The sequence below is a fragment of the Balaenoptera ricei genome, chromosome 19 (assembly GCF_028023285.1).
Source record: "Balaenoptera ricei isolate mBalRic1 chromosome 19, mBalRic1.hap2, whole genome shotgun sequence".
Taxonomy (NCBI): Eukaryota; Metazoa; Chordata; class Mammalia; order Artiodactyla; family Balaenopteridae; genus Balaenoptera; species Balaenoptera ricei.
Window position 1 is genome coordinate 57,504,761 of NC_082657.1, and position 22,040 is coordinate 57,526,800.

The 22,040-nt window shown below is 38.2% G+C and overlaps 1 protein-coding gene and 1 long non-coding RNA gene across 7 annotated transcripts in view; one reads left to right on the forward strand and one right to left on the reverse strand.

Annotated features, from left to right (window-relative positions):
• MPHOSPH6 (M-phase phosphoprotein 6) overlaps positions 1-8,687 on the reverse strand; it is a 38,127-nt gene extending 29,440 nt beyond the window's left edge. For 5 of the 6 annotated variants that reach the window (XR_009499251.1, XR_009499253.1, XR_009499252.1 and 2 more), the window contains exons 1-2: positions 8,580-8,687; positions 3,396-3,508 (exon numbers count right to left, since the gene is read on the reverse strand). Coding sequence is in view for 2 of the 6 variants with exons in the window: in XM_059906322.1 (XP_059762305.1) it covers positions 3,396-3,508; positions 8,580-8,630 (164 nt within the window). In the remaining 4 variants the exon portion in view is untranslated. Of the gene's footprint in view, positions 1-3,395; positions 3,509-6,575; positions 6,653-8,579 lie in introns of all 6 variants that reach the window. The other variant, XM_059906323.1, reaches the window with a different exon arrangement.
• An 80-nt stretch (positions 8,688-8,767) lies between these two features.
• Positions 8,768-22,040, forward strand: part of LOC132353966 (uncharacterized) — a 39,308-nt gene continuing 26,035 nt past the window's right edge. The window contains exons 1-2 of the long non-coding RNA XR_009499125.1: positions 8,768-9,025; positions 19,003-19,167. This is a non-coding gene — a long non-coding RNA (uncharacterized LOC132353966). The remainder of the gene's footprint in view (positions 9,026-19,002; positions 19,168-22,040) is intronic.

Below are 22,040 nucleotides of genomic sequence, written 5' to 3' on the forward strand. Positions count from 1 at the left end.
AAACCTACTGTGGGTGCCACATCCTCCTCCCTGGGATTAGGGGAAATGATGCCAATGTGATGCTCATGCTGCCTGCTGTACTGTGAGTAATAAAGTCCTCTGTCTCTGACTCAGGAATCTCGTACCTTCCACCAGTATCCATGAAACTGTGGCAGGCTAACTTGTCAGTTTGTTAAGTAGGGTCAATCTCAGACCTCACAGTTCTTGAAGTTCACCAGGCCACAATGCACAAGCACGAGAAGCACAGGAGGCAAAAATACTTTTTAAACAACATCTTATGGCAAAGGAGTAATTAAAATGGCTATACTCACATCCTCTCTACCAGGGCACAGCCTTTGCAGAAAAACCATATAGCCACAACACAGCAAAATCTTGGATCTGGTAAATTCTATTCCTAGAAATTTACACCAAGTATTTTATGTCAGGTTCCCTGGAAACAGACTCTGAGACAGAGCTACGTGCAGAAGTTTTACTGGTGAGTGCTGCGTGGCAGATGCCCCTCTATGGAAACGAAGACCGCAAGGCTGGGCTGAGGGAGAAGCTAACTTGCAACGTGGCTATGCCAAGACCTCACCCCCTACAAGGAACTCTAGGAAGCCCTGCAGTTGTTCCAAGCTGAGACAAAGAAGCCAGATCCTCAGCCCCCTACATATCCTGGTCACTGGCTAGGGGTGTCCTATAAGGGGAGGTATGAACACTGAACGGCCCTCACAGTCACTGACTTATAGCCCAGTGCAGCTGAATGGCAACCTCTAGACTCCCAGAGCATATACACCATGGAATCTCCAGTGTCACAGATAGCAGTAACCCTCTGGAATAACTCAGATGACAATACCAAGTAAAGATTCACAGACACAAATGAGCAAAAAGAGTGGGTGAATTTCATAATATTCAAGTATAAGGAAACACATATACTGCTAATATTTCTTGTGCTTTATGCCGGGCACTGTGGTCACTGCTTCACATACATTATCTCATTTACTTCTCATAATGTAAGTGACAGATACTGTTATCACACCCAATATACAAATGACAGAAGACAGGTTCAATAACTTGTCCAAGATCCCAAGTAAGCAAGTAGCATAGGTGGGCAGCAAACCCAGGTCTGCCTGTCTCCAGAGCCCATGCACTTAATTAACCAATCCATTCTACTGTCTCCTTATTTGGGGTGTTAAAACACACACACCCCAGGGACATACCATCCATTGACCCCTCCAGATCTACTCCCCACTCTCCCCACCCCCCCACCATCAATGCCTTGGGAGGCTGATCTGAATGTAATACATGGAAGGGCTCCTTTGCTGTCTGGAACGGCTGGCTCCCTTCCTATGGGATTACTTGGGCTGGCCATGCCCTCAAGTAAAGGTAGCAGCTCTTGTAAGATGCTCTCTCCACACAGCCTGCCTTTAGATTCAGTAACCATTCCCTCCCCTTGATCCTCCAGGCCTGGAGTGGGAATTATTTCTACTATACAAGCCACCAAGGTGCTGCACTGTCCACAGCAGCTTCCCTACACCTGCTCACACTTTGGTGGTCTCTGTTATACGCTCCTCAAATTACCCAATTTGACAGTGTCATCTCTTCCTGCCAACATCCTAAACTGATAATTCGTTCCTATACATAAATAGGACACTGAATGAGGGCAAAAGGTTATTATTTACTGCTATGGCCTGAATGTTTGTGTCCCCCCCACCCCCAAATTCGTATGTTAAAATCCTAACCCTCAAAGATGATGGTACTAGGAGGTGAGGCCTTTGGAAAGTGCATAAGTCATGAGTGTGGGGTTTCATGAAGGGGTTTAGGGCCTTAGGAAAGAGACCCCACAGAGATCCCTAGCCACTTCCACCAGGTGAGGACACAGCAAGAAGGCGCTGGCTATGAACCAGGAAGAGGGCCATCATCAAAACATGACCATGCTGATATCTTGATCTTAAAATTCCAGCCTCCAGAACTGTGAGAAATAAATTTCTGTTGTTCATGAGCTTCCCAGTCTGTGGTATTTTGTTATAGTACCTGAACAGACTGAGACACCTACCTCCCTAGGAAAGGAATCTAGAGGTCATTTTTCTGGGACTAATATGCTGTGTTGGGGGAAAAAAAAACAATACTGAAAACAGGATACAAACTGTCTTGCTTTTCAATAAAAGTAAGTAACAAAACATGTGGCAAAACTTTGAGCAAGTTTAGCCAAGGCATAAAATTAAATTATAGCTCCTTACCAGTAATGGTCCCTTCCTACCAACCCCTGCTCCCAAATCCATACCATCTTCAGCATCATCTTCTCCTTCCTCACTAACATCTTGCTTCCTCTGAGAAGCAAGAGAAGAGCAAGTTGAGAAGCAAGCAGAGAAAACAAAGTACCTTCCTTCCATCCCTCCTGGTGGGACGTACTTTCTACCTTTAGAGAAGGATGTCTAACCTTCCAGAAAAGATTCAGAAAAAGTCTGCCAAATGAACCATGAAAAACAACGTGTTAAAAAGAAAAAAATAAATTATAAGGTATGGAAAGGAAAGACATAAATGGGCCTGGAGACAATAAGCAGCATCTTCAGTCATTTGACAAAATTTAAACAAAACTGCCATACCACAGAGGTTACCAAGGTAAGAAAAGCATCAAGGAGAAATGATAAATAGCTTCCAGAAGAATTCAGAAGAATTAATTGATGATGTGACCCGTCACTCCTTCATTCAAAATTTATCATGCATCAACCAAGCTTAGAGGTGGAAGAGAAATGATCTAGTGTGTTATCCAGCTTCAGTAATGACTAGCTGGTGACCCTGGCCTAGTTACCCTCCCTTAAGCTTCAGTTTCATCAACTATAAAATGGATGGAATGATAGTAGCCAGCTCTCAAGTTTGCTATGAGGATTAAATAATTAAGAGATGTAAAGTGCTTAGCCCAGTTCCTAGAACACACTATAGACTCCATTCATCTTAGCTAAGATGACTGGTATTAATAGCAAAAATTTTAAAAAAAGAAAATAAACAAAACATTCTTGACCTGCCTTTACAAAGCTCAGCCTAATGGAGAACTCTGTTACTGAAACAAAACTGGAGAGGCTTGAAGAACACATCTAATGTTCAGAACTTAATATGATACAGAGCACGTTACTGATTCTCATAAAAGGTCTCCAGTTATTACCAGAGACATACAGGCTGGATTCCTTTATTCAATGTAAAAAAAAGAACGATGTTTGTTATAAATGACGGCCGAGGACCAATAAAAATGTATAAATCAAACTAGAACTCTTATAAACTTAATAATTAAAAAAAAATTTGCAAGGCTAGTTCAAGAAACTGAATAGATACTATTTCATGGGTTTTATGTCATGCAATGATCAATCGCATTTAAAGGGATTTCCCTTTGAATGTCCAAAGTGTCATAAAAAACCTACTCTTTCTCTTTAAGCTCGGGCAAATCCAAGTACCAGTGCTCTTCACTAATGATTTTCTTTTCTTCCTCTTCTAGTTGTTTCTTGGTTTCTGAGTCCAGTCCCCTTTGCATGAACTGTCAAAACGAAACAAAATCAGTGTCAGCAACTATTTTTCCCAACTTCCAGTTGAGGAAAACTCAACCTGCCCTCCCTCATTTCTCTGGGAATCCCGTCTCGTGGGTGGGGGTGGGGTGACCAAGCAGCTTAGCCCTGCCCTTGATGACATCACTTCAGGAGGGAGCCTGCGAGAGCACAGAAAAAGCAACATGTGTACTTCCTTTAGAAGACTTTAAAAGAGCTTTACCACATTTTAGTTTTTCTGATTTAATGAAACAGGCAAAAAACCCCAACTGTATTCAGTAAGTATCACGTTAAATATTTCAGTTTTACATAATAGCCAGTGAGCAAGGGCTAAGACAAAAGACTGATCCACAGAGCAGGACAGGCAGCTTGAGACAGAAAGTGAGGGGGGCACAAAGGAGAGGATGCTCAGTACTATCCGAATGTCTCTCTGACCTGGGAAGCCCATCGGCCTTTGCACCTGCTGACCTGGATTCGTAATGCCCTTCTCAAGTCCTTCCACCTGGCCAACTTCTAGCCCTTCTGACATAGGTAAAGCTACTCCAACTCTGTAAAATTGTCCCTGACAGCTGCAGGCAAAATCAGCATCTCTTTCCTAGAAGCTTCCCATGGCAGCTTCAACTAGTCTCAGGACATTTTAATTTCTTGAGTATCTGTTTTTTCTGAAGACCTTCAGGGCAGGGACTGTGTTTGGATCATCTCCGTCAGTACCAGCACGACGAATGATGCATTGTAAGGGCTCTGTGAACACAGATGGCAGCAAAGCTGTATCTGTAACCCCGCTGCTCTTCACTTACATCTATCCTCTGAAACGCTCAACTCTATGGCTGCCCTTTACTCTAAAATCTGCAGAAACTCAACTCAAAACAGGCCAGTCCTGCTGTTAGTCTCTTCCTAGCACAAACAATAGCTATATTTCCTCAGGAGACAGATGAACAAACCAAGAAGTTAACTGCAGCAAAATGATAAAGTATCAATACGGGAAAAAATAAATTCAGAAAACATCCAGGAGCATCCCAGAAGTTAGGTCTAGGGTTCCACTGGTTTCCATTAATCCCCATTTATTTCCCTTATCCAGGCTCCATATTACTTTCCCCTCTACTCCAGCACTTCCAAAAACACAAGCATTTTTAGGCATAAGGGCTTTACCAATGGCTACAAAAAGAAATGAAAAAACTTGAAAAATGTTCACAAATAAAATACAGTGATAACATCAAGTTCTGATGACGATGTAGAGAAACTGGATCACTCCTACACTGCTGGAGGGAAAGTAAAATGGTATAACCTCTGTGGAAAATAGCTTGACAATTTCTTACACAAGTAAACATACACTTACCATAGAACCCAGCAACTGTCCTCTTGGGCATTTATCCCAGGGAATGAAAACTTACATTCACTCAAAAAGTTATACAAGAATATTCACAGCAGCTCTATATGCAATAGTCCCAAACTGGAAAGAACCAAAATACTCTTCAAGAGGTGAATGGTTAAGTATATGGTACGTCCATAGCATAGAATATTACTCACCAATAAAAAGGAACTACTGATTGACTCAATAACCTAGAAGGATCTCAAGTGAATTACGCTGAGTGAAAAAAGTCAATCTCAAAAGGTTACACATTGTAATGATTACATTTCTACAACATCTTTGAAGTAACACAATTATAGGAATGGGAACAGATCCGTGGTTGTCAGAGGTTAGGCATGATAGAAGGGAGTGGGCGTGGCTACAAAGGGGTCGGTCAAGGGAACTTGGTGGTGACGGAACAATTCTGTATCCTGAATGTGGTAATGGTTACATGAATCTACACATGATAAACACTCTCACATACACCTGCCCCCACACACGAAGGAGTGCAGGTAAAACAGTGAAATCTGAGCAGGCTCTGTGGATTGTACCACTGTCCATTTCCTGGCTTTGCACTGTACTCTAGCAATATAAGACAGGGAGGTGAAGTGGGCACGGCATCTCTCTACATTTTTTGCAACTTCCTGTGAATCTATCATTATTTTAAATAAACATAAAAGAAATGTTTGCAATCTATCTGAAGTGTTTTGTGGTCCTCATCCTTTCACCTCTGTGTCTATAGCCTCACCACAGGAAAGAAGAACTGGCAATTTCTGTAATGCATACCCTGTACTTCCCACTCCTTCTGCCTCTGCTACTCAACATCATGCTTCAATTTTCTGCCTGGCAAAATATTCCTCTGGGAAGGCCCAGAGCATGTGTCCTTTGGGCCTTCCCTGACTTTTTTGGCCAAGCTCTTCTCAGGTCTGTTCCCATAAAAGAATACCTTTCCCTACTTCTAAGACAGCCTTATGAACACTGGCTCATTATGCTTTTTCTGCGCCTCCCAAAAGACTAAGATTAGGAAGAGTAGACCATGTCTTTTGTTCATCTTGTATTACTGGTACTCAGGCATAACTTGGTACCTGAGAAGAACTCAATAAATTTTCTCTGAACGTGAGTCTAGACTTGTCTTATTTTTCCAGACTCCCTTTCTTGGATGGTTCTCTTTAAACCTAGATGCCTCATTTCATCACTTATACTCTTGGTGGCGAAACTCACCAATCCTGCCCAACTGCCCTTTTACCTCCTAATTTTAGTCAGGTAGATATTATTTATGGTATACAAAATACACAAACACACACACACAAACATTCTGTACACATGGAAAGGACAGATCATCCTGTGAATATGAATCAAGCAACTCCCCAATTCTCCTGACTCTACAGCATCTAAGAACATACTCTAAAGATAGTGATTTAACTTTACTCACAACTGACGGCCTAGGGCAGGTCTCACAAACTAGTACAGTCCTTAGGCTGGATGTATATTGTTGTGAATAAAGCTTTACTAGAACAAGGTCATATTCATTTGGTTCTGAGCCACAATGGAAGAGCTGAGTAGTTGTAACAGTGGCCGTTTGGCCCACAAGACTAAAGTCTCTTTACAGAAAAAATTCACTAATTTCTGTCTTAAGAGTCCAAAAGAGCTAAAATCACAAGTAAGTACCCTCTCTACAACCATTCCATCATACTGACAGACCTTCCACCTACCTCCTTTACTTTCTACTTCTGGTCAGGATCACCCTCCAGCCCCCAGTAGCTGACCAAGACAGAGGAAGTCGAGTACACTAGAAAACAAATGAGTCAATATTAAATCCTCAGCCCTCTCATTCTTACTCTACAGTTAGCTCTGGCTGAACAGCTACGCTAGATAAGGAAACCTAATGCAGCTGCTCCATTGCTTCTCAAAGGATACCCCACTCTATCTGTATATATTGTGTCTCCTGCTATCCTGCCAGTAAGTTCTTTCTCATCAATGGCTGAAGTTGCTAACCCACATAGAGAACCTGGGTAATTTTTTTCTCTTTCCTTTGCTTCCAATGTCCAGTTGTGTCTTCCCCAATCACTCAAGTAGGGGTGGATAATTTTTTTAAGTTAACTTCTTCCTTCCTAATTCCAGAGTCAGATAGTTGGTCTGAGCCCTAATTACCCAGCACATCTTCACTTGACTTATTCCAAGAGCTAAAACAACTGCTAAAATCTTTTCAGTGTCTGCTTTGCCAATCCACTTCTCTGAAGCTTACATGATGTTACAAACCATAAGCAAAAACAAAAACTCTGTTCAGTAAAGATTCAAATTTTGCTAATATGCTTGAAAGAAGTACTTTAGAAATGATAAATAATGCTATGATTTACCCTGCACCCTCACTCTCCCTATTCATCCCGAGTTACACCCTAGCTCAACTCCACTCGTGTCTTGCACATGCAACGTTTACTCTCCAGTCTTTCAAAACATTATTCATGCCTTGCTTCCTTTCACTGGAAATTCCATTATTCTGTAAATATGACAGCTAACAGTCTGCATCTATGAGTGGTGTTCAGCGACAAGCAGTACAGATAGTAATTAAGAGCAAGGGCTTTGAAGCCAGACTGACTGAGTTTAAGTCCTGCCAATACTCTTTATTAGCTGTGTAACTTTGGGCAAGTTACCTACTTCTTGTTTCAGGTGCCTCAGCTGTAAGAGAGGGATAATAATCGTGCCCACCTCAAAAGGTTATTACGTGGATTTCACACGTTATAATATGCAAAGCACTGAATGTCTACCACATAGCATGTTTGCCACTACTATTAAGTTTTAAGGTTTGGGTCTTTCTCTTGTTTTAATTCCTGTATTAATTTCATACACCCTTGTCTTCCCCCACACAACTCCGAAATTATTTGGTTAAACTGATTCAATTTCAAATCTGAAAATCACTTTTCTTTCAAGTTGGGTGACATAATTCACTTTCACCTCAACTCTTAAAATTCTCTCCATTCCCACCATCACCTGAAACCCCTCACCCAGATCATCACTTCTAGCTGGTCGTTATGACTGCAGTTTGGTCCCTTGTCGGGTCTTTCTTTCACCAACGTATTCTCCACTGGACAGTTAAAGTAACGGTGAAAAGTAAAAACCACAGCTAATGATACTTTCCCCGGTGCTCAACTGCTTCCCAATGCTCACAAGATAAAGAAAAAAATCCTTAACCTGGCCTAAAATTCCTTGTATCTTGTGATTACTGTCTCCTTTTCCAGGCCCATTTCTTGCTACTTGCTTTCCAGACATACTGAATGACCTCTAGTTCTTGGAAATAACGGATTTTGGGGGTTTTACCTCCCAGAGTTCTGAACTCGCTTTCCCCACAGTCTATGCCGCTATGCACCCAACCCTCCCTCCTACCCTCCAGTCTCTACTAGACGCCACTTTCCTCAGAAGCCCAAGTTCCAGGGGCTTCCGGCGACTCTAGCATCACTGCACTTAGTACACTGCATTCTAATTGCCTGCTTAGGCGTCTCTCCTATCCGGCCGCGGGCTTTAAAAGAGAATCCGACGGATTTCTAATCCGGTTCCCAGTGCCTAACGCAGAGCAGGCGCTAAGTGAATGAATGACCGCGAGAGCTGGAGGTCCTCCGGGGCCTCTCGAATGCCGCCATACGCCCGCCGCCTCGGCTCTAACCACGTCTGGAAGACCGGGTACTCCCGCCGCCCGACCCGCATCCCTCGCGTCCCCGCACCTTCATGCGCAGCAGGTTCTTGGACAACTTAGTTTTGCGCTCGGCCGCCATACTGATCACCCCAGCCGCCGCGCTCCGCCACTAGGTCCGCCGCGCCTGCGCAGTGCTGCGTGCGCGTCGGCGCCTTCTACGTACATCACGTCGTCCCGCCCCGTGGCTCCGCCCCCGTGTCTCGCGCTTCAGCTTGGCCCGCGCTTTTCGCGCGTCGCCTCCGGGAGCGCTCGCCTAGTGAAGAAGCTCAGGGGAGAGGCGCGGCCGCCAAAGCAGGAGAGAGAGTGACTTGACGCCGGGAGGGAGACCCCAAAGAGGCCTCAGCCGCAGAAGGCCGGAGTCCTGGCCGCTGTTGGCCTTCCCCGAGGGCTTCGACCGGGCCCCTCAGGCCGCGCACCGGCTGAGCGCCGCCCTCCTCACGGACCCCGTCCTGCCTCGCCGACCCAGTCGCCCTGGTGAGACCTTTGAGATAGTTGCCACACCAGCCGTCGCCCCCCCACCCCCCGACCGTTTCTTTCACGTGTTTCTGACGTGGCTGGCGGGCTTTTTATGTTCTGCATCACTTTACGTGTCATAAATTCATTTTATATTCTCGATAACCCTATGGGGCGGTCATTATCCCCTTGTTACAGTTGAGTAAACTGAGGTACAGGCAGGTTCCAGAACTTAGCCCAAAGCCAGAGGGAGGGAGGGAGGTGGGGGATGCACCCAGGCGGCCTGGCCGCAGAATGGCCCTTACAAACAGTGTTAAATCCACCTGTTAAGTGGTGTGTGCGTCTCTGAACCTAAATGATCTGTGAACGAGGAAGAATAGGAAGAGGTAGATGTCAAAGACATACGAGCATGAGAACATGACCTTGTTTTAATCCGAGGAATTAAAAGAACGTTGCCAAGATGATACTTTTAATGCTCCGTGTACCACCTAAAGACAGTTGTCACACCGTTCACAGCTGCCACACTTTGGAAAACACCCAACCTAATAGCTTTTCAGCTGATAGCGTGCACTGTATGCCGAATTCTTATGCTGGGTATCCCACGTGTATTATTTTATTTAATCCTCATAAGAACTGCGAAGAAGGTATTTGTTTGGGAACCTGAGGCCCAGAGAGGTTAAGGGACTTACCAGAGTTTACACAGCTAGTAAGTGTTAGAGCTGAGGTTGACCAGAGAGCTGACACATGAATAAAACATGGCCATGCCCTGGCAGGTTTTCTCAGAAAGTCATGATAATGTGGTAAGTGGTTATAGAAACTTACTCATTCGCATGTGCATGTGAAACGCTGGGCTAATCTCTGAGCTACACTAGCGCGTAAAAACACATGACCTCCCTTTCCTGGAGCTGACATTCTGGTGAGTGCCATGGCAGAAAGAAAATGATGATGTGATAGAGTGACTTTTAGGGTTACATTAGATAAGGTGATCTGGGATGGCTCTTGTCAGATGATATTGCCAAGGCTTGAAAGCTGAGAAAAACCTGTTGGATGAAGGGTTGGAGGTAGAGTGTACTAAGAAGAGGGAATAGCAACGGTAAAGGTCCTGAAATGAGAACGAGATGAGTTGTCATAGAGTTTACCAAGTGGGAACAACAGAGGTGATCCCATGTTATGGGTTGAATTGTGTCCCTCCAAAATTCATCAGAATTTTGTTTCAGAATGTGGCTGTATTTGGAAACAGGACCTGTAAAGAGGTGATTAAGTTAAAGTGAGGCCCTTAGAGTGGGTCCCAATCTAATCTGACTGGTGTCCTTATAAGAAGAAATTTGAACACACAGGGAGATACCAGGAATGCACATGCACAGGGGAAAGACACAGTGAGAAGGTGGACATTTGAAAGCCAAGGAGAGAGGCCTCAGAAGAAACCAAACCTGCCTGTGTCTTCATCTTGAACTTCCAGCCTCCAGAACTGTGAGAAAATAAAGTTTTGTGGTTTAAGCCACCTGGTCATACTGTTTTGTTATGGGAGCCCTAGCAAACTAATACGACACAAAATTAGGTATTGGTTACAATTATAATAAGAGCCCTACATGAAAAGTATGGGGCTCATGAGAGGGTATAGCAAGGGCACCTAAACCATTCTGGCCTGGAAGAGGGAAGGACTCTTAAAAGTGGGACATTTAAGTTGAGATCTGAAAGGGGAGGAGTTAGCCTGGGGAAAGGCCTTCCAATCATTTAGTTTTGTGCCTCTGTAACTCCGATATATCCACAGAAAACTTTTCATCTTGCAAAACTGAAACTCTACCCATTGAACAATAACTTCTCATTCCCTCCTCCCCTGGTAACCACTATACCACTTCCTGCCTCTGTGAATTTGACTTTTCAGGATTTTGAAAGAGGTTCTGTGGAGCAAAGGTGAAGAAGTGATCCATTCTGTAGTCTGCATCTGGGAAACAGAGCTGACTATGAATATGATCTTGAAGGATAGGCACATGTCTTATCAGCTTAAGAGGAAAACAATTCTTGACAGAAGTAAGAGCATATGTACACCAGCTAAGGATGCTGGAAGCTCCAGACCTTCCCTCTGGACCTCTGTTGTTACCAGTCTGCTTGCACACTGGATTCTGATTCCTTTTCCTGAAACATTGGCCTCATCATGGCCACTGACCTACTCCACAATTTACAATGACTGTCATTGTCTGAGGGATGAAGGTCAAATTCTTCAAACTTCAAACTTCTACATTTTTATTTGACATAGAAAATACTTATAATTAAAGCTAATCCCCAAAGTCTCTTTCTAGCCATCAAAATGTAATAAATGAGAAGTGATTTAAAAGTAATAATGTAATTTTAACTTTGAATTAAACTCCCAGACAGGGAAGATAACTCCTTGATCTCTCTATGCTATTGAATTGTAGAATACAGAGGATTGGTTTCACACTCAATAATGTGTTAACCTGTTTTAGTTACCCAGCCAAGCAAACATCATTTTGGGGGAAGAGATATTTTCATAGGTCTTCACACAATTCTGAATCCTTCATAATGGAATTTGTTGGAAGTGTGAAAACCTCCAATTCCTTCCAGTTACTAAATCCATCAAGAACACATCCCCTGAGTCTCTTCAATCTTGGAGCTGATCATGTCTAAGGCTGTGCAGCCCAGTACAGTAAGCCTAGTCATATGTTGCTACTGAGCACTTGAAAGGTGGCTAATGTGACTGAGTAACAGAATATTTAAATTTAGTAAATTTAAAAACTATAGCAGTGTAAAATATTTTCCTGTTATACACATTTCATTGTTTTGGAAGGACTGCATTTCACTTTAGCCTTGCAAATTTATTGTCTGCATTGAGATGGGCTGTAAGTGTAAAATATATACCACATTTCAAAGACTTGAAGAAAGTAAAATATTTATATTTTTTATATTGACTACATGTTGAAATACTGAGTTTGGATGTATTGGTCTAAATAAAACCTAGCATTACAATTAATTTCATGTTTCTTTTTTTAATGAGGCTGCTAGAAAATTTAAAATGATATATATATCTTGCATTTCTTTTTCTTCTCTTTCTCCTCCCTCCCTCCCTCCCGTCCCCCCTCCCTTTCCCCTTTCTTCTTTCTTTTTCTCTTTTTCTGTTAGCTTTTGTTCTTTTGTTCTTTGCAAGCAAGTACCAGAAATTGACAATGGCTTATTACATAAAATGGGGATTTATTAGAAGGACATTTCTAGTAGTTCATAATAAGGTTTTAGAACAAGGACAAGTTAAAAGCACAGAAACCAGGGCAGCCCAGGTATCTAGGAAGCAGGAACTAACTTAGTGCCACTGCAGGAATGGTGAGCATCAGGTGATTGCTCTTAGGACACTCAGTTTTTCAAAGTCAAGGAGAGAATCTCATTGAGTCTTAGCTAAGAGAGGGCAGGACCTGATTTATAGTCCCTTTAGGACTATACAAAATGGGGGAGGGTAATTCTTTAAAGAGAAATTGGGTGCTATAACCAAAGAAGAGAGAATCATTTTACAAGCCAAAACAGCAAAGCCAAGGTTAAGTATCTATTTAAGGCAGGAAAGAGGAGAGTTCTGTTGACACAGCCATGGAGGACAAATAAGGAGCATCAGTTGGGAAACTGACATACAATATCAGATCTCCCTTTCTCACAAAATGTGTTCCCTCTTACTACTAAATCTTACTACTTTATGACTAACAGTCATAGACTCCTATTTTTTTCTGCCTTCTGCCTTTTTCATTCTTTAACAAATATTTTTAAGCACCTCTTATGTTCCTGGCCCTTTGGTAGGTGGTGGGGAAAATACCCCTTCCCTGATGGTATGCCACAGACAAGGATACAGGTCTTAAATGCTGTCAGGGATAAGACTTATGGCAGGAAACCTAATCTGGATTTGAGGAGCTTGGAGAGCTTTCCTTGGGGAAGTGACACCTAAGCTGAGACCACAAGATGAATTAAGTCTATACCAGACAAAAAAGGGAAAGGGGCAGGAGTAATGAAGGAGAATTTAATTCAGATGGATGACCTCCCTTTCCTGGAGCTGACATTCTGGTGAGTGCCATGGCAGAAAGAAAATGATGATGTGATAGAGTGAGTTTTAGGGTTACATTAGATAAGGTGATCTGGGATGGCTCTTGTCAGATGATATTGCCAAGGCTTGAAAGCTGAGAAAAACCTGTTGGATGAAGGGTTGGAGGTAGAGTGTACTAAGAAGAGGGAATAGCAACTGTAAAGGTCCTGAGATTTTGATTCGGGTTGCATTGAATCTATAGATCAAGTTGGGAAGAACTGCCATATTGACAACATTGAGTCTTCCTATCCATGAACATGGACTATCTCTCCATTTATTTAGTTCTTTGATTTTGTAAGAGTTTTGTAGTTCCCTCATATAGATCTTCTACATGTTTTGTTAGATTTATACCTAAGTATTTCACTTTTGGGGAATGCTAATAAAAATGGTATTGCTGGAGATTAATGTGAATTAAAAGAGATAAGGCTAGAGTGCTAGCAAAGGTAAGATCACAGGGTGCATTTTATGCTCTGTTAAATGGCACAAACTTTATCCTACGGAACTTGGGAACCACTGATTACATATATTTAAAATTTAAATGGAATAAGAAGACCTCAGAAAAGAAAAAGAAAACATTTCAAGTATGAAGAGAAATAAGAGTTTAGTTACATAGCAGTCATGAGCAGGGCGTTTCAATAATAATTAATAGAAAAAACATTTTAAGTTTCTGTGTATCCATTTTTAGTTTTATTTTTCTTGTGTACGTGCATTTTCTAATATGCATTTTGGAATGTACACTGGTTACGTATTTAAAATTGATAGCTTTTATCAAAAAATGTAAAAGAAGATCTTTGCAAATAAATAATAGTTACTTAAATATAAAGGGCGAAGTGTAATGATTTCTTTTAGTCCATTTTTATTTACTTGGAATTCAAAAATGGCCTGACATACCCTAAGTGAATGAATTATCTGCCTAATATTGGTAGATCTCCAAAAATTATATTAGTTCTCTGGGAACTTCATAACTATTTGGCAGTCTATTTAACTTTACATATCAAATACATTCTTAAGATAAATGTATCTTAAAGATACATTTCTCCATAGAAATAATTTAGGGAATGAAAATTTCATGTAACTGCCAATTATAAAGGAACACCAGAGTATAAGGATTTTTGAGATGACCTTGACTAAGCTTTTAGCTTTCCTATTTTCAACTGCTATCTTATAATATTTGGAGTATGCACCCCAAATTTTGTATTCCTTCATTGGTAAAACTTTAAGAACCGGTTTTGACTAGTCAGGTCCCAATAGATATGAACTGTTATAAGCATCAATGTTAGAAATATAGTCAATTAAGAACTGGGATTAAAACTAACTAAAAAGCTGTAGTGATGCAAATTTCCCAATGACTGATTCATACTTCATTCCACAAAAGCAGAATAAAAATTTAAAGACAGGAATAAAGTAGTTGTTCAGCTACCAGATCACATCAGCATTTTGATTATTCAGGGAGAACTTTTACTTGACTGCAAATTGGTCTTCTTTACTTCCGAAGTATGAACAATCACTATCGCATATAATATCTACATGTTTAATCCTTGACATCTGCATTTTGTATTTGAGCTGTGTATGCCTGTGAGTGTGTGTGTGTCTAAGGACGGACTTTGGCACATTAATTTAGCTAGTTGAAAACTTTATTCATTTCTATTTCTATTGTACTAACAGACAAATTGGTTGCAGCTGGTCACAATTGCTTTTGAAAAGGATTCAATAACATACTGTTTCAAATACAAATGTATATAGTTGAGCAATGATTAAACAACTGTACCACTCTATCCATTCATAAAGTATTTACTGTGAGCATCAAGCAAAGAGAAATACGCATATACTAAAATTCTGAGTTTTATCTATACTGTTTATTAGATAGGTAGGTAAATTTGTGTGGCATCTGTAAATGAATGAATGTCAATACTTTTTCAAAACTTCATGCTGATAATGTATATATAACTTCGGTAAAAAAAATATATATAACCTTTCCTATTTTCATTGAAACTGAAACTCTCAAAAACCCCCCAAAACCCCACAGGCTTATTTGGCAGAAGTTGACAAGCTGAATCTACAATTTTTCTCAAAGGGTGAAGAAACTAGGATAGATAGAACAATTTTGAAAAAGAAGAAAGTTTAAGAACTCACACTAGTTTATTTCAATGTCACTATAAAGCTACTAATCAAGATAGGTTAATATTGGTGAAGCATAGATATGTAAATCAGTGGAACAAAATATAAATTTCAGGAGTACTCCCAACAATGATGAATTGACTTTTTCTAATTAATAAACTTTACTTTTGGAACAGTTTAGATTTATAGAAAAAGTAACCAGATAGTACAGAGAATTCTGATATGCTCTCCACCTTCCCCACGCCACATAGTTTTCCCTATCATTAATATCTTGTAATAGTATGGTACATTTGTTATAACTGAAGAACCAATAATGATACATTAGTATTAACTAAAGTTCATGATTTGCATAAATGCTCACTCTAAAGTCTTGCTATGAGGTTGGTGTTATCCTAAAAACAAAAGCAGAGAAAAACAATAGATGTAACAAAACTACAATTACAGACCAATATCCCTTAGGAATATAGACACACAAAAATAACAAAATTGAAAAAACCAATAAACAAAAACAAAAAATTTCATCAAAATACTACCAAAACAGATCCAGCAATGTATAAATGAATTGAACACCATGACCAAAAGAGCTTCAAGTATAGAAAAGTTTCAAGATTGGTTCAACCTAAGAAAATTGATCAATGTAATATACCATATTAATAGAATGAAGGAAAAAAACAACAAATGATCATCTCAATTTGATGGAAATAAAAAGTATTTGACAAAATCCAACACATTTTCATGATAAACTAAAACTAAAGCCAGGAATAGAAGGGAACTTTTCAACCTGACAAAAACATTTATGAAAAATCCATAGCTAACATCATATTTAATGATGAAAGACTTAAGGATTTCCTCCTAACATCAAGAACAAGACAAGTATGCCCATTCTTACCACTTCTACTCAACATTGTACTGAAGGCTCTAGCCAGGGAAATTAGCCAGAAAAAAAAGAAATAAACGGCACCTGATAGGACAGAAGAAATTAAAACACTCTATTCAAAGATGGCGTGAGCTTGTATATAGTAAATCCTGAGTAATCCACGGGAAAAAACTATTTGATAAAAGAATTCAACAAGGCTGCAGGATACAAGATCAAGATACAAAAATCAACTGTATTTCTTACATTGGCAATAAACAGTCAAAATTGAAATTAAGAAAACAGCTCCATTTACAATAGAATCAAAAACAATAAAAGCCTCAGAAATAAATTTAATAAAAGAAATCCAAGGTTTATACATTGAAAACTATAAAACATTGTTCAAAGAAACTAAAGAAGACCTAAGTCAATGGAAAAACATCCTGTATTCATGGACCTGAAGACTTAGTTTTGTTAAGATGTCAATAATCCCCAAATTTATCTACAGATTCAACACAATCCGTATCAAAATCCAAGCTTCCTTTTTTGCTGAAATTGACAAACTGTTCCTAAAATTCGTATGGAATTTTTGGGACCACTGAGAAGCCAAAGCAAGTTTGAAAAAGAACAAAGTTATAGAATTCACATTTCCTGATTTTAAAACATTACTACAAACACACAATAATCAATAGGATGTGGTATTTTTATATAGATAGACATATAGATTAATGGAATGTAATTGAGATTTCAGATGTAGACCCTTACATTTATAGTCAACTGATTTTTAACAACAGTATAAAGACAATTCAAGGGAAAGCAGAGAATATTTAATAAATGTCTGTGCAAACCAGATCTCCACATACAAAAAGAATGGATTTGGACCCATACCTCACAGCATTTACCAAAAATATATCAAACAGATCAAAGACATAAATGTGAGATCTAAAACTATACAATTTGTAGAAAATGTAAATGCAGATCTTTGTGACCTTGAGTTAGGCAATGATTTCATAGATATGAAACCAAAAGCAGAACAACAAAAGAACAAAATAGATAAATTGTACCACATCAAAAAAATTTTTAACATGTGCTTTAAATTATACTCTCAAGAAAGTATAAAGTTAACCCACAAAAATGAAAGAAAATATATGCCAGTCATATATCTGATAAGGGATTTGTATCAAGAGTATATAAAGTACTCTTAAAACAAAACAATAAAAAGATAATATACAAAGGATTTGAATAGACATTTCTCCAAAGAAGATAAACAACAGGCACATGAAAAGTTACTCAATATCTTTAGTTATAAGGGCAATGTAAATTAAAACCACAACAAGCACCATTTTACACCTACTACTATAGCTCTAATCAAAAGGTCAGAAATAACAAATGTTTGCTAAAATATGAAGAAATCAGAACCCTCATATATGCTGGTGGGAATTTTAAATGCAACAGCCACTTTTGAACAGTTTGATAGGTCCTAAAAAAATGTATGCATAGGGTTGCTAAATGACCTAACAATTCCACACCTAGGTATACACCCAAGAGAACTGAAAACATATAGCCACACAAAAACATGTACACAAATGTTCCTAACAGCTTTATTAATAATAGCCAAAAGCTGGAAGCTATCCAAATATTCATCTCTTGATGAATATATAAACACAATGTGGTATATTGATGCAATGGAATATTATCCAGTCCTGAAAAGGAATGAAGTACTTATCCAAACTACAATATGGATGATATTCTTACACCGATACATACAGATAAATATATATATATATGTATATATATACATATATATATCTAGGTCTATATAGTTATTTAGATATATGGATATAAATGTACACTTGGTCATAAAGTAAAATATCTTTTTCATTGTGGGGTCAAAATAAAAAACATTTGAAAATCATTGTTATATCCTGGCTGGTACAAAAAACAAAACACAAAAAAGGAATAATATTCATGGCATGTGAAAATTATAAGAAATTCAAGTTTTAGATTCCATAAATAAAGTTTTGTTGGAACGCAATAAGGCTCCTTTATTTACATACTGTCTATGGCAGTTTTTGCATTACAGTGGCTAAGTTGCGTTATTGTAACAGAGAATGCACAGCCTGTAAAACCTAATATTCACTATCTGTTCTTTTATAGAAAAAAACAATTTTTAAACCATGGATTAGACAGTAAGTACTTGGCAGGAAAATGAAGGAAAAGGTAGAATAATACTTTGGGGAGTCTCTATAAGTATATGTGGATTTTAAAAATAATCAGATAAATTTAATTGTGAGACTTGAAACAACAGAAGACAGCAAATTTTAAAAAGAAGAATTCAGTTATTATTACACAAGTTCTTGGAATGTTAATGGTTAATTTTAAAATAATAAACACAAAAGGATAAATTTACAGTTTGTGTAAATATATAGATTTCTTGAGCAACTACTGTATTCTGAAAATTGTACTGAGAGAAATGAATAGGATCTATGCCTCAAGACTTATTTAATATGGTTGAAGAGTCAGTACTTGTCATTCACTATTACTCATAATTTGTAAATTTTGATAATTCCCAGGGACTGCAGTCACATGTACTGGTATTTGAGGTATGGAGTTACTTCCCCTTAAAACCAATAATCCCACTGAATTTCAGATTCACTTTCCTATGTTGTTCTATACAAATGACTAATTTCTAATTATATGAAATAAAAATTATGGACAGAAGCCTATGAGTAGGAGTTATACACCCATATTCCCAGTAAGACTCATTCCCTGATCCAGGGGCCAAAGGAAGCTAAGTATTTTGAATAATATCGATTACGGTTCCCAATTTCTCAGTGACCCCTTCCTTCTCATGCTGTTGACTAACTGCTAGCTCTTTTGAAAGTCAGGATAGTTGTGGTCTCAGCAGGAAACATTTATTCCAAATCTTCTTCTCTGGTTCTGCCTTTCCAGGTTGGATGGAGACAGAGAAAAAGAGAACGAATCCAGGAATCCAGACGATCTGCAGAGAACACTGTATTCTGTGCACATGCACAGGAGGTACATGGTGGCATAAGCCCTGGACTGGGAGGCAGGAAAATCTGCGTTCAGCTCCCTGATCATCATCTAACTAGTTGTGTAAGTTCCTGCACATTTAATTTCTCAGGACTTTAGTTTCCTACTGTAAAATGAGATTGTGGTAAATGGTCTATATTTTTTAGCTTTAAATTTATTTTTGAGTTGACCATAAAAATATAACCCTTATGTTTTAACACACTTCATAAACAGATTCAAAGAATGTAACTTATCAACACCATAGTATACGGCATATGTGATAATGTTACACGGAGAAGTTTCTGCACATTGTCAGCTTATAATTCCAAAATAGTATTAAATGAATTGTGAAGCACTGGTGGAAGTTTTATAAGTATAAATAAAAGAGCTTTTATAAACAAAGGAATGCATTGTGACAGGCTTGAAAGATAGGTTAACATAGGTCAAAATACCTAATCTGAAAGATTAAGTTTACTATCTTTAGACAATGATCATATTAGATGAATTTAGTTAGGGTTTTTTCTATTATCATCCATAAGGAATATAAACTTTACTGTAATTTCTTGGTTCTAATTAAAATAGAGTACAATCATCCAAAATCCAAAGCTACATTTAATCATCTGAGCTATTCTTATTGTTTAAGGCGTTCTGAGGTTCTGAGATCCTTGATAATAAACTTCTTAGGAATAAAAGGAGAAATATTAGCTTCTACATTTTAGAAAATTTGCTTCATGTTAGGCTATAGGAAAATTACTGGTATACATAATTTTCCCTCCATTGAACTGCAACCTTAGGTCATAAATGCATGTTTTATTAATAGTATTAATATTGACTAGATAAGTCTATATAATTAATTTGCATGCTTAACTATTCCCTCCCATCTTTCTCCAAATTTTGCATTTTCCCCCCTTATGTACTACTTTGAAATCTTCATTAATCTTCATGATTTTTTCCTTTCTATAATCTTTGGTTGAAGATTTTGGTTCTTAATCTTTAAGAACTGTACCATGATATCTAAGATTGTCCATCTATTCTACATCATCTTATATTTTTTTCTCATGTACCTTGTTTTTAAATCCTTTTATTGCTTGCTACATATTTGACCTAGAATATAGCTTAAGTAAGTACCAACCTCTCTAACTACTAAGACATTTACTGCTTTTATTTGAAAATATATAAGAAATTTCTCTCTTCAAAACAGCACGTTCATTCAAATTTAAAACCATGGAAAATGCTAAATTTACACAAGTCCAATAAAGATGCAATGTTGTAAGTCCTATGAAAAATATGAATCTGATTTTGTAATGTCATTAAGGAAATACTATCACAAAAACAGCATCAGGTGTGGCTGCAAGGCCATTAAAAAAGTAATATGCCAGGAAACATTTTTAGTAGTTTCATTGTCTAAAGTTAAATTGAACACTTAGTCATCTTGTGCCAGTAATAGAATTGTTCAATTACTCAACTAGAAATACTTATATATATGTATACACACACATTGCATAGTTTACTGTTGTGCATTTTATTTTATGCTAATTATAGCTCAATAAAACTGATAAGAAAAAATATATGAAATTACTGGAAAACTAAATGAAATTAAAAATAATAATATACTAATTGTTAAAAAATCGCTGTGTAGTATAAACTTAGGAAGACTAATATCAGGTAGAAATTTCTTTTTTTAAAAAAATGGAATTTCAAAGACAAAGGAGTCTTCCACAAGACATTAAAGCAAATGAAAGATAGGATTATATCTATGAGAGGGTAGTGAGATTTACAGAGGATAATACAAATGTTTAATTAAACTTTTATTTTACCTAAAAAGAAGTGAACCCACATATTTACTAGGTACTCATTATTAGCAGTTGACAGAATCGAATAAAAATAGTGTTATAATTTCTGAACTCAGCGTAATACAATGATTAAGAACAAGGTGTCTGAGGTCTGGTGACTTAGTTTTAAATATTTGCCCCAAATTCCCTAGCTCTGTGATTTTGGACAAATTATTTAATCTCTCTAAGCCTCAGGATTTTTATTTATAATATGGGAAAAACAGCAATACGTACTTTTGGGATTTGTGGTGAAGAGTCAAAGACAAAAAATACATAAACTACTTAGCACTGGGTTTGTTGAGAATAAAGGCTAACATATTTTTAATGGAAATAAGACACTGTGTTAGGTTGGGAAATGTTTACTAGCATAGTCTGTGTAGTAATATGATGAAACTGTATTTTTAAACATATTGCTTCACAACACTTCTCTATGCTAGGAAGCGATAAATGTAGCAGTGGGGAAAAGAAAAAGTAGGTAATTTCCCCATTAAGTAAAGTTCATATCAATGAAGAGGTAAATTTCAGTAGAAACTATAATATCTCTTGTGACATCAACTATGTGTGTTTTCAGTGGTATGATAGCCTCTTCCTTATGAATGATATCTAGGCCATGTTCCTTAAAATCCCTCTGTGCAGTAGCCCAGTCTGATAGAATGAAAAATGAATGTCAAACTGCCATGAAAAATAAGAGTAGTGAAGAAAATCTGAGCACTACATGCACTAGGTTTTGCTTAAAGGGCATATAGAAAATAATTTGACATAAATATTGATATGTGGAAAACATTGATATGTGGGGAACTGTATTAACACAAAGCATCAGACATAGGGCTGCTAGATTTAAACAATATTTTGCTTTAAAAATGAGAAAAAAAAGGAAAATTCTGAAAAGGGAAAAAAAGCCAAAGCAGAAACTGATCATTTTGGAAAAGGTCAACAAATAGTGCAAACAAGACCCATGGCAGACTCTGAAATTTCCCATATGGGAAAGCCATTCGTATGTGCAGAAGTATCAACAGCTTTGAAGTTAAGTAAGAAGGATAATTATTGCTTTAACTAGATACATCTCCAAATGAAATCTAGGGTGAAATGGAGCTATTCCTTGCCATAAATTATAGGGACATAGTT